The following is a 12,187-nucleotide window of genomic DNA, read 5'->3' as shown; positions in this document are numbered from 1 at the left end:
GACCTTCCTACTATCACATTTTTAGCTTCTCACAGATTGTCCTCCCCAAAGGCCTCCACAGTCAGTCTCCACCCACCTTTCCAATGTCCCCTCCCCTCTCTTACCCTCCCCTCCCCTCTCCTCTCCTCTGCTCCCTCCCTTCCTCCTGGTTCTGCACAATGTCAACTTTTTTGCTTAATGAAAGTACATTTGGACTCTTCCAGCCTCAACCCAGATGGCTCATTCTCTACATGCCCCGCCTTAAATATCCAAAGGAGATTTGATTAGCCCAAATAATCAGTTTCACTCTGACCTCGCCTGCACCGCCAGTGCGTGAATATCGGGCGTAGGTCTGCGGGATTGAAAGAAAACACGTACACGGGTCACCGGTTTTCAGAGAGTGCCACCAAGGCTTTACTGAGATCTCCTTATATACCAGAGGCAAAAGCCGTGGAAAACAACAAGGCAGGTGAAAATCCCCAACCAGGAAAACAGGAAAAGTCTGTGTGGTGAAAAGTCCTGGGCCCAATCAGGGGCATAAACAACTTTTTAACAACAAGCTGGAAGGCTTGGTGGGGAGGAAGGGTGCCATGGAAAATCCCGACCCCAAATCAGGGGCTAAGAGCAGCTGCCAAGGGTGTAAACAACTTCTTGCTATAGCAGGCTAAAAGGCTCAGCGAGGGGGAAAGGAAACACCCCAAGGTAGGGCCCAACATCACCCCAGTTGTGGGGTAAATGCTAACCATTCTGTTTGATGAGGGTTGACAGAGACTAGGGCACAGTTTAGACGGAAGGGCGGGAGTCACTATGTTGACTAGGTTGGCCCGGAGTTTACAGAGATTCTCCTGCCTCTGCAGTGAAGGTTACCAATGACTTGGACACTCTTAATTAATTGGGGGTGGGGAGAGAAAGTTCCCTTCTGGTAACATTTGCAATTCCTACAAAAAAAATTGGGGTTTTCTTTTTGAAAATTCTGGGTAGGGCAAGTACATGTGATGGAAATAAAAAGAATTTGAATAATTTGAATTATCAATGAAATGTAGGAAACTATAGAGAAACTTTTTTTTGTTTGTTTTTGTTGTGTGTGTGTGTTTGTTGGTTTTTTGTTTTTTGTTTTTTTTTTTGTCTTGAGCCTCTTGCTCTTAGCGTACAGAACCTATGTGAGTCTGTTTTCCTAGGAGACCTCAGTATTTAGCAAGCCGGGGGCGTTTTCCCTCTCTTTGGATAAGATATTCTGGCAGAAGATCAGGATGCATTAGGCTGTGGGCCCTGACTGAGTAGGACAGAGAGAGGTGATGGCACTTTGTGTCTGCATTCCTAGAAGCCTGCCTCCAGCTTTGGCGTCTGCGCTGGTTTCCTCCTCCTAGGCGTGTCCCGGGAGAATGGGCGGCCCCTTTCCAGACAGCACTTAGTCTTACTTGCCCCCCACGCCTCTCCTCGTCCCCTCCCTTCTCCACTGCAGCCTTTCTCTTAGCCCGAACCACTTCCTTCTTCTGCTTGTTCCTCCCTAGGGCGCGGAAGCTGAGTGCAGGGTTCAGACCCACGCGGCGAGCAGCTCTTCAGTGAAGAAGGAAGCAATCGGAGGGGTGAGCTCGTCCTGGAAGGCACCGGGGGGGGGGAGGGGGGGGGAAGCTGGACCAGACGTCTGGGGAGGCTGAGTCTCGGGTGGAGGGCGAGCACCCTGCGGTGCGGAGGTGCAGCGGGAGGGGCCTTGGGCACGCGCCCCCTGTACCCCACTCGCGGGCACCCCATCGGCCGGCACACTTCCGCACTGGGCTCACGTGACGTTTTGCCGGCCGGGGGCGGACCGGGAAAGGAGCAGCCCCAATCATGTTTGCAGCGGTGCAACGTGTGGATTTTGCACTTGGCGTCGGCTTGGTGGGGTGGGAAAGGGCTGGCGGGGTGAGGTTACGGGGTGGGGAAGGGCTGGAGGGGGTCCCCCGGGGGAATGAAGTGGGGTCGTGACATTGCTCTCTGCAGTGCGGAGGGCAGGTGAGTGAGGGAACGCGGGACTCGCTCCGGGCTGTGCCTTCGGGTGCACTGGCGGTGGGGGACCGAGGGGAGGGTGAGTGGCGAAGACAAAGGCGTCCGGGACGAAGCCCTTGTCCCGGGCTCTGCAGCCCTATGCAGTTCAGAGGTGAGGGAGTGGTACACACAGGCCCCAGGATTTGGGGATCCATATTTGGCAAGACCCCAAACTTGTAGGCGGGATGACCAAATATGGAGTCTGTTCGAGCCAGCGAATGGGGAGAAAAGTGAGCCTTTGACCCGAGGCCAGCTGTTAGTGATAGAAGCGAGACTGGAAGATCGCCCAGCTCGCGTGTAAAGTTGGCTGCCGTTTCCTGGGGAGGCGACTCCAGAAGGCTTTATTTCCTTGGCCCATTGCCTCCAGAGTTTTAAAACACAGCTAGAGAAGGCTCCTGACAATACCTTTCCAAATGTGTATCGATGAAGCTTTCTAGCGTGCGCCAGCCACAGCCCTTCTCTTTGTGAGTCCCACTCAGACAGCCTAATTAGAGTCTGTGACAGACGTCCGGGTAACATCTGCCGCTGCCATTCTTAAGGCCCAGCCTCTCACAGACAGGCTCGTTTTCTTAGACTTCCTCAGCTTTATGACCTCTCATTGTTCTTGAGCTCTCTCCTCCCAGTCGAAGGTTTCTCTCCTGCTTTTAGACTGCCATGGGTCTTCCGAAGATTGTATAATGGGCATATTTTCTTCTCTGTCCCCCCACCCCCCCAATAATAAATGACTAAAACCTGCCAAGTTGTGTATGCAGTAGTAAACCTATTAGTTTCCTATTCATAAGGGTCCGGACAGGGAGCTTTCTCTTGCTTTGTAAATAATCTCTCTGCCTTAGTAAGTTTTCAGTATACATTACATAAGGATACACTGTTACATTAGGTTCATTTGCAGAAACAGTGAAAGAAGGGGAAGAACGGGCAGGATGGGAACGGGACTTGTGTGGCTTTAACCCGTGTGAGCTTGTTTTGTCCGGAATAAAATAAGATGAGTAACGAAACACTTTGTAGGGTTCTTAGAACTTCATGAATTATGGTAGCCAAGTGGACCAGTGGGTAAAGGCACTTGCTTGGGAGCCTGATGACCAGATTTTGATCCCTGTGACCCACATGGGGAAACCCCTAAGTTGCGTTTGACTTTCACATTCATACCCTCCCCCAAATAAATAAATGTAAAAGGCGAAAGATTTATACGATCTGAAGAGAAACCAGAGTATTCCAAATAAATAAATCTAAGAAAGGATTTTTTTTACAAAAGAATTATGAATTAACTCAGCTAAGGAACCTGGTGTGTAATTTCTGGGATTACAGTCATAGGATCTACCACACCTAACATTTTTATGTAGGTGCTGGGGCCCAAACTCCGTGCTTGTAAAGCAAGTGTTTTACCAACTGCGCCATCTCCCCTGACCCATCAATCTGTTTTTCTGTTATATCTTCATCCTAACCAATAGAACAATACCAAACACTAAGACTAGATATATAAATCCATCATCAGGAGGCTAGCTATATTTTGTGTGTTTACTTTGAAATAACAGGCTGCTAAGCCAACTTTTTGGATCAATATCCTTTAGCATGTAAGTAATAGAAACTCACACACACACTACACGTTATAAACAGGGGAAATATCATCCGTTCGTAAAGTAAGAAGTTCAAGGGTTGGGGACAGGCTGAGTCATTTCTATGCCTAGCTTTTCTTTCCGCTGAGTTTCCCAGTTGGGCCTTCCCAAAGGGTAACCATTTCCACCAGGGTTGTAGATGCACATGTTACTAGTAGTCTAGCAAGATCGTGAGGCTGAACTTGACTGTTTCGAACCCCCAAATAAATAAATTTAAAAAAATTAAAAATAAGAGAATTACATGAATTGACCAGATTAGGATCCTGATGCCTTTAACCTGACCTGCTGCTGACTCTGGGTCACTTCTGGAGCTGAGGGCTACATGCTCTGTCCACATACATGGCTTTAGAGTAGACAGGGAAGTGCTGAACCCCAACAAACTCTGCTGGTGCCAGAGTTGGAAAACCGTTCTGGCCCCACAAGACAGCAGCTAGTCACCAGTGACACAGACAGGCGTATTCCCACCATTATTCTATATCCTCTGGGGGATATTTTAGCTTTTTTAGTATCACTTTTAAAACTGCACCTTGAAATTACATAATTACGCTCTCACCAGCACAAAGGTCCCCGGTATAGTTGGACAGCATAGCTTTTAATAATAAGTGTTAGAATTGCATTTCATTGAAGACTTAGCATTTTACTGCGATGTCTGCCCCTTCAATTATAATATTTATGCCAATCAGAGCAGGCGGTAGTGGCACTTTTCATTCTTAGCTGATCGAAAACCTGGTGTCCCAATCGATACCATTAAAGCGGGTGGTATGCAGTCGTAGATGTCACTCATCCTAGAAGTTACTGGGAACAAGCAGTAATCCATCTGAATGAAGTCGGTTCTTCTAAGTCATCGCCTTAAAGACGAGAGTACCAGCGCTCCACCTCTTAGCTCGTTATTCAGCCTGCAGAGATTGTCCTGTGAAAGCAGATTGAATCTACGCCTCTGTGGCTGAGTTGCTCACATACTCTAGTCTCTGCCGGCTCCATCCCCCATCCACTTGCTGCTAGTTCTTGTTAGTTCATGAAGCAGCATTTGTTTAACCTCTCCTCTTGGTGCCAGGCACTCTAAAAAGGAGTTCTGAAGTCAGATCCCCGTGGAGAGAAACTTACCTTGTAGTGAGGAAAGCCCAGAAGTCCACCAGAATGAAATGACCCAGGCATCCAATGCTAGGGGAACACCAGTAGAGGGCTCTCCGCAGGTTAGGGAATGCTTTCCGTAGGACGGTACATCCAAGCTGGGGATGATTTATGAGACGTAGAAGGGGGGAATTGGCAATAAGTTGAGCAGGAGAAAGAAGTCGGAGAACAGTGTTGCCAGCTGTATTTGATGAGTGGAGACTCCTGGAGCTGCGGCTTAGTGTTCAAGTGTACAGCAGAGGAGACTGGAATGGAGGTCAGAATCTGGCCTACAGAAGACTTAGCAAGCCACCGCAGGACTCAGCAAGACCCGGCAGGCTCAGTTCTCATTCTGGACTCTTCTTGATGGGACCATGAATGGGCCTCACTTTAAGCTGTGCAATGCAGTCAGTTTTCATGGGCAGATCCATAGGGGGCCATGATGCTTCTGTATGGGAGATGCGCGTTGTCAGTGCGCTGACCTGAGGGTATTCAGGTGGCCTTGGTATGCGTCTGTTTCACCTCTAGACCTCAGGAAGAGCAGGAAGCATAGTTTATCCTGGCACCTCCACCTCCTATCCTAGGTCAGGGCCTGCCTCAGCTGTGCCTTGTGCTTTCTCCTCTGTCTCCAGAATATTCCATTTGCTCTCTTACCTTTGTCCATTTCTTCTTCCTTCCCCATGATCTCCAAGGAGGGGTCTACCATCAAGGGAGGGCTCGCCACACTGCTGTTCATTGGAGACCTTTCTCTGTCTCCAGCATGGGTCATGCTATCCTTGGCGGTTTTGCTGCTCAGTGGAGTTCTATGAGAAGCTGTGCATGGAGTAATACCGCTGTGAGGGCAAGGGCCATTTTCTCCCTAGTATACAGAAGGGGCGACACAGAGGGAAGTTCCTTAAGTAGAGGGAAAAACAGATAGATCCATTAGTGCATTCGCTGTGCTTGATGCTAATAGGAAAGAGGCATGGTCAATAATAGTGACATATGCTGCTTGGATGAGCAAACGGATCCTCGGGTTGCTGTCTGCCCAGTGGAGTGCAACAAAATGGCTGTAATACAGGCTTCTTTTCTCTTTCAGTCAGCAATGAACGTGGAGCATGAGGTTAACCTCCTGGTGGAGGAAATTCATCGTCTGGGTTCCAAAAGTAAGTATTCTTAACGCAGAATATTCTTCAGAGTGTACCGCAAGGCCAGCATTCCAGAGAGGCCACGTAGGACTGAGGACAGGGACACAGTCTGCCACAGCCTGGGTAACTGCTCTTAGTCATAGGGCTGTTGGGGTATCAGGTTTTTGAGGCAGAGAAGAGTTGAAACGGTTTGTTAATTTATTTTTTTTTAGTTGGAAAAAAAAATCACATGTACCTAGCCACTTAAGTTTTATTTAGAGTCGATTCTAGATATTGTCAAGTTGACAACCAAGAGTAGTCATCACAATTATCTTCATTTTCTCTTAATTTTTTTTGAGATGTTTACAATTCTAAACATAGAAGTAAAATAAATCCACTTAGATCCCTTCCTTCCTTCCTTTCTTTCTTTCTTTTTTTTTTTGGTGTCTTTGTCTTTAGTGTCCAAGCAGCTATTGTGAGGACAGCAGTGTGTCAAGCTGGTATGTTGGTGTCTTTCTCCTAAGTTGTACTGGGGTGGTTGTACTTACAGGGAGAAGTGTCGGTGTCTGAGGTGTGCAAGGGCGTATGAATGTGAGAACAGCGGGCATATTTGGCAGCAGCTAGAATAATGGGATTCGGAGTTTTAAAAATTATCATGTAAATGAAAACTAATGTTTCAGGGTATCTTATAAACAAACACAGCGCCCTTGTAATCTCAGTTCTTGGGAGGCGGAGGCAGGAGGATCGTGGGCTGAAGGCCAGCCTGACCTGTACTATGATAAAAAAAAAAAGTTATGCTATTACGGCTTAATTCTTCTTAGACTTGTTTATAAATTACAATTTTTTTCTTTACTATAGTAGGATAGACACCCTTTTTTTTTTTTTTGGTTCTTTTTTTCGGAGCTGGGGACCGAACCCAGGGCCTTGCGCTTCCTAGGTAAGCGCTCTACCACTGAGCTAAGTCCCCAGCCCCAATAGACACCCTTTAAAAATTCTATTAAGCTGTTTATTCCTAGTGTCTCTTGTATTTGTTTTCTTCCTTTCCTGTGTATATGCGCATGACTGTGTTTGCGAATGTAGAGACCAAGCTGAGTGGCCAGTGAGCCCCAGGATCTTCTTGTCCTCCCCTCCTCACTGTGCACCCCCCCTATTCTAATTTGGGTTCTGCTGATTGAATTCAAACCCCAATACTTGCCTGACTTGTACTTTCTCCAGTCAGCTGTCTCCTCAGACCCCTGCGTCTGTTTTCTACTCTTGCTGTAGCCAGTTCCCACAGATGTAGCAGTGGTTAAGCGAGATGTTTAATACTAGGACGAATTTCCTTTTTTTTTTTTTTTTTTTTTTTATAGTGCAGGCGTCTGATGACGTCTTGCCAGGCTCTGATCTGGGTGCTGGCCGGCTGGTTGGCTTCAGTCCTTTCTGGAGGGCTCTGAGGAGACTATAGCTCCTGGCTTCCACTTCACTTTACATTCTGGTGCTGCCTGCATTCCTTGGCTGTGGCTCTCCGTTGTCTTCCAAAGCATATGTGGGGAGTCGTTCGCTCACACTGCATTACTCTGCCTTACTCTTACGTTCTTAAGAACTCTTAGGATTCCATGAATTGGACCCAGACAATCCAGAAGAATGCCCCATTTTAGAGCCCTTATTTAATCACATTCGAAACGTCACCTTTGCCTTGTAAGGTAAGGTCCTCACAAGTACTACAAATTAGAACACAAGTCTCTTTGGGTGTCATTATTCTTTCTGTCCCCTTGGGTAGTCCTGGGATCGAATCCATGCTAACTGGCAGTCTAGGCAGGTGCTCCGTCCCTGGGCCAGTCCCAGCCTCCTCCTCCTTGAGTCTTTTCTTGTCACTTTATTTTGACAACATAACCGAAATGTGATGGTAGAGCCATACGGAAGTTTTGTGGAGGTCACAGCCACATGAGTTTAATCATCTTGTCACTGACTGATGTTGCCAAGCCCTTGATAAGTATAAGTGACACAGGCACGTTCCTTTTCCTGAAGCATCTTATTTCTTAATTGATGAGGCAGTTATCTGGTGGGGAGGAGGGGGACTTGTTGAACTGTGAGGCGCTGGCACTCAGTTCAATAGATTACTGATAACTTTATTATTGATAATAGATTATTGATAAGTTGGGTTCACTTATTTGGTTAAGCCTTGAGTCAAGTGGGACTTGACAACAAAGTGTAGACAGGTTCGTTGAGGAAGGGACACCACGTAAGGTGCACTTGGAATGGGAACTAATCGGTGTTTGCACAGGACACTGAGGAGACACAAGTGCATGTAGTTTATTAGCATTTAAGTCCCTGGTCTCATAAAGTCTTTGTAACTGCACTTTTCTCTCCCCCCTTTATTACACCCACTCGATGCAAGCCTGGGGAGTCTCATTTTCACTAGGACCACTCCTTACTGTGTCTCTCCTACATCCCTAGGGTCTCCCTAGTCCAGCTGGAATTACTATGTTGTTTGGATTGTTTAGAGCCGATTTCCAAAAATTTATAGACTGTTCTGTTGCCGTAAAAATTAAAAAGGATTGTTTTTCTATTAGTTCCTGTGAGCCGGATCCTCTCACTCCAGCTGCTACTCTACCACATAGTCCACAAGCCACCTTCTCTGTGCAGTCCCCTAGGTGGTAGTTACCACGCCTGGCACGCACACACGCACACACACACACACACACACACACACACACGTTCTTCGGGCCCTTTCACATTCTCATTCCTCATAGGTAACAGAACCAGATCCGAACGCTCCAACTGCCACTCAGCTATTTTTTTCACACACTGTCCTCTTTAGCCCGGGAAAGCAAAGTTCCAGAAACTTGTAATTTAGCAATTAGATTTACTTGTTAAATTCCCAATCCACAATACATCCACACAACAAATTCACTGCCAATTAATAAAGATTTAAACCGCCCACCTAGACAAGACAGAATCAACCCAGTCCGCCTGGATCTGGATTATCCTGCGTTAGTTTACATCTTGATTCTCTCTTGCCCCTCCTCCTCCTCCTCTCTCCTTCCTAGACTCCCCCACCCCACCTCCACCCCGCCTACCCTTCCTTCTCATCCAATGATAGGCTTCTCCTTGTCCTGGACCTGACTTGCTGCATAATGACATCATCCTACCCTGTTCCTATTCATGCAACCTGCTGTTCATTGGCCTGGTTCAGCTGGCTTTAACATTCTAACCTTTCTAACCTTTGCACCACCACCACCACCACCTCCTCCTCCTCCTCCCCCCCCCTCCTCCTCTTCCTCTTCCTCTCCCTCTTCCTCTTCCTCTTCCTCCTCTTCCTCCTCTTCCTCTTCCTCCTCCTCCTCTTCCTCCTCCTCTTCCTCTTCTTCTTCTTCTTCTTTATTAAATTGAGTATTTCTTATTTACATTTCAAATGTTATTCCCTTTCCCGGTTTCCAGGCCAACATCCCCTAACCCCTCCCCCTCCCCTTCTACATGGGTGTTCCCCTCCCCAACCTTTGCACTTCTTGAAGGTGTCTGTGCTCTACCCCGGGGCGAGCTGAAGTTCCACTTCAAAATGAACAGCTTTACAAATGAGAAGACAAGATGATTATACCATCCATATGCATGGGAATACTTAAAAATTCACAGCTTCACCAGGACACCCTGACTTTATTGTTGGCAAAAGATGGCTTACCGAAATCATACGGAACTGTCATCTTTTGACATGTTACTGTTAATTATTTAGGTTGAGCCTGGAGTGATTTGGACTAATCTGCCTATGATATACGAGCTCCGGCTGGAAATTGATGAAGGAAAATTTTATCTATTTCTTTTAAAGTCTTAATCTTTAAATTCTCATTTTTCACACAGCTAGTGAAGATGAAATGGAGAATATGATTTCTTGGAGATCTAAAGCTTTTCATCCAGCAAGGTCTCTTGAATACCTGCTTTGGGCTCAAATACAGAGATATAGAATCAAAAAGGAGATTCTGTTTCAGTGCTTAGGGTCTTCTCGAGGCTAGACCTCGAGATGGACATCCTGGAGGTGTAGTGGGAATAGGTTAAGTTACCTGGGTGAGAAACACCAAAGGCTTCCGCTGAGCAACACATGGTCACTGGAGATGCACGGACACAATCACAGTGACACAAGGGAGGGTGCAGGCCCCTGGACCTTTGTCAGACTGAAGGATGGGAGGGAAGAATAACTTTGGGATTATACCATTTCTGCTTTTGGCACCTCTAAAGAATAGAAAAGTGTATTACACATTGGGGTTTACTATTCAGGGAACTTTTAAACGGCTTTACTGATGTCTCTGAATCCTGGTGAGAAGCCCATCCCGCTCACTCTCGCCTTCATTTGCTGGGTGGTCCGCACTTGAAGGCTGATCTGAGGGCGCCTCGCACCCCTACCTCTGTGCACCCCTCAGCGCTTGGGTAAACAGCAGAGCTGCTTCTCTCTGCCCTATTTTTTTTAACACATATTTTAATAAACTGACACCCAAAATAATTTCTGATTATCCCCCCAGGAACTAAGATTCAGTGGTCATAATAGAAGAATTTGACTTATTTAAAGACCCTCAGTGCAACCCTGGACACCTTGAGTACATCCAGAACATGTTCTTTCCGTTCTGTCTATTGCCTTTATCAACCTGACAACTAATAAATTTATTTTTGTCTATTTTTCAAAAGACTTTGTTTTTTAACATTTTTTTATTTTAAAATAAGATTGTATGGGTGTTTTGCCAGCATAGATCTCTGTGCACCTCATGCATGCCTGCAGCCCGTGGAAGTCAGGAGAGGCCATCAGACCTCCTACAAGTGGAGTTACCAATAGCTGTAAGTTACCATGTAGGTGCTAGGAATAGAACCCCAAGCCCTCTGTAAAAACAGCCAATGTTCTTCACGTCTGAGCTATCTCTCCAGTCCCACCTAACAATTTTGAAAGTCAAAGTTGAAAAATTTATCTACAGCCTTAGTAGTACAGCATGTTTACTTTGTGTTTTGGTTTTTTTAAACTTTGAGGCTGGGTCTCGCAGTGTAGCCCTGGGTGGCTTAAAATTTTCTATGTGATGTCACAGAGATCTGCTTGCTTCTGCCTCTCGAATGCTGGGATAGAAGACACATACCGTCATGACTGACCACATTCACATTTTATCAGTGCTGCTTTCTGTCCTTTTGAGGTTTTGTCTAGAAAGCACACTATGTTTATTTTGCTCCTTCAGGGTAGGAAGGGGTCCGGTGTTAAATTCTAATCTTGGTTACCCCTGGCTAGGTGTTTCCAGAAGGTGTTCCAAGTTTGCCGTCCGTGGAGGCAAGACATTTACTAATCCTGCGTCTCTCAAATTAGATGCCGATGGGAAACTGAGTGTGAAGTTTGGGGTCCTCTTCCAAGACGACAGATGTGCCAATCTCTTTGAAGCGTTGGTGGGAACTCTGAAAGCCGCAAAACGAAGGAAGATTGTTACGTACGCAGGAGAGCTGCTTTTGCAAGGTGTTCATGATGATGTTGACATTGTATTGCTGCAAGATTAATGTGGTTTGCAGATCTGGGGGTATCTGGTAAACTGGAATAATTAAGTTAAAGGACAAACATGAAGTTCCTTATGTATTTTTATAGACCTTTGTAAACAAAAGGGGACTTGTTGAGAAGTCCTGTTTTTATACCTTGGAGCAAAACATTACAATGTAAAAATAAACAAAACCTGTTATTTTTTTTTTCTTAAGAAGGTAATCGGGAGACGTAGGCAATAAAATGTTTTCAGAGGTGCGAAAAAGCTTTTGTTTTCTTAAACCATTCTTAGTCTCTGCCACACTTGACACTCCGTCAAAGTGAGAAGCGAACTAAAGACCAACTGCGGTGGAAAATATTATGTTTATGTAATAAAAAAAAATCATGTAACTGCATTTCCTGAAGTCTGTGTTTTGTCATTCAAGTATGAATGTGCCTCTTAACAAATGAGTTCTTGTACTAAAATTAGGTCACTGTAGTGACCTTAATTTAGAAAAAAATCTTAACCCCACAAAATTAAACAAATAAGAACGGACCGTATTATTGCAATGGATGCAAACTTAGCCCCGAGTTGGGGGGATAAGGCGAGAAGTCAATCTTTTCACCGTTCAGTTAGACTGAAACAGTATGTGGCCATCTGTGTTCGCACATGGCAGCCACGGTACACAAATGAAGATGGTGGAGACCGTCGAGCAGGGTGAAATCAGTGAAGGCCGCAGTATCCAACGGGTGCATTGAGAAGTGATAGAAGCTGATCAGCAGGAGGGGGATGGAACAATAAAGTGGGTGAGTAAATCAAAAGCTATGAGGTTGGACAGGAAGGACGAGTTACAGAGATGATTCAGCATAGATAGCCTCGTTGGGAACTCAGAAACCAGAAG

General features: G+C 46.0%; 1 protein-coding gene across 1 annotated transcript; it reads left to right on the top strand.

Annotated features, from left to right (window-relative positions):
- The first annotated feature begins 1,510 nt into the window (after window positions 1-1,510).
- Abracl (ABRA C-terminal like) lies at window positions 1,511-11,701 on the top strand. The gene is made up of 3 exons (NM_001099647.1): window positions 1,511-1,565; window positions 5,806-5,872; window positions 11,145-11,701. The coding sequence occupies exons 2-3, from the start codon at window positions 5,812-5,814 to the stop codon at window positions 11,327-11,329; spliced, it is 246 nt and encodes an 81-aa protein (NP_001093117.1). The 5' UTR covers window positions 1,511-1,565; window positions 5,806-5,811; the 3' UTR covers window positions 11,330-11,701.
- The last annotated feature ends 486 nt before the right edge of the window (window positions 11,702-12,187 follow it).

This window comes from Rattus norvegicus, chromosome 1 (genome assembly GCF_036323735.1).
Source record: "Rattus norvegicus strain BN/NHsdMcwi chromosome 1, GRCr8, whole genome shotgun sequence".
NCBI lineage: Eukaryota > Metazoa > Chordata > Mammalia > Rodentia > Muridae > Rattus > Rattus norvegicus.
This window is presented reverse-complemented; position numbering and strand designations above follow the sequence as displayed.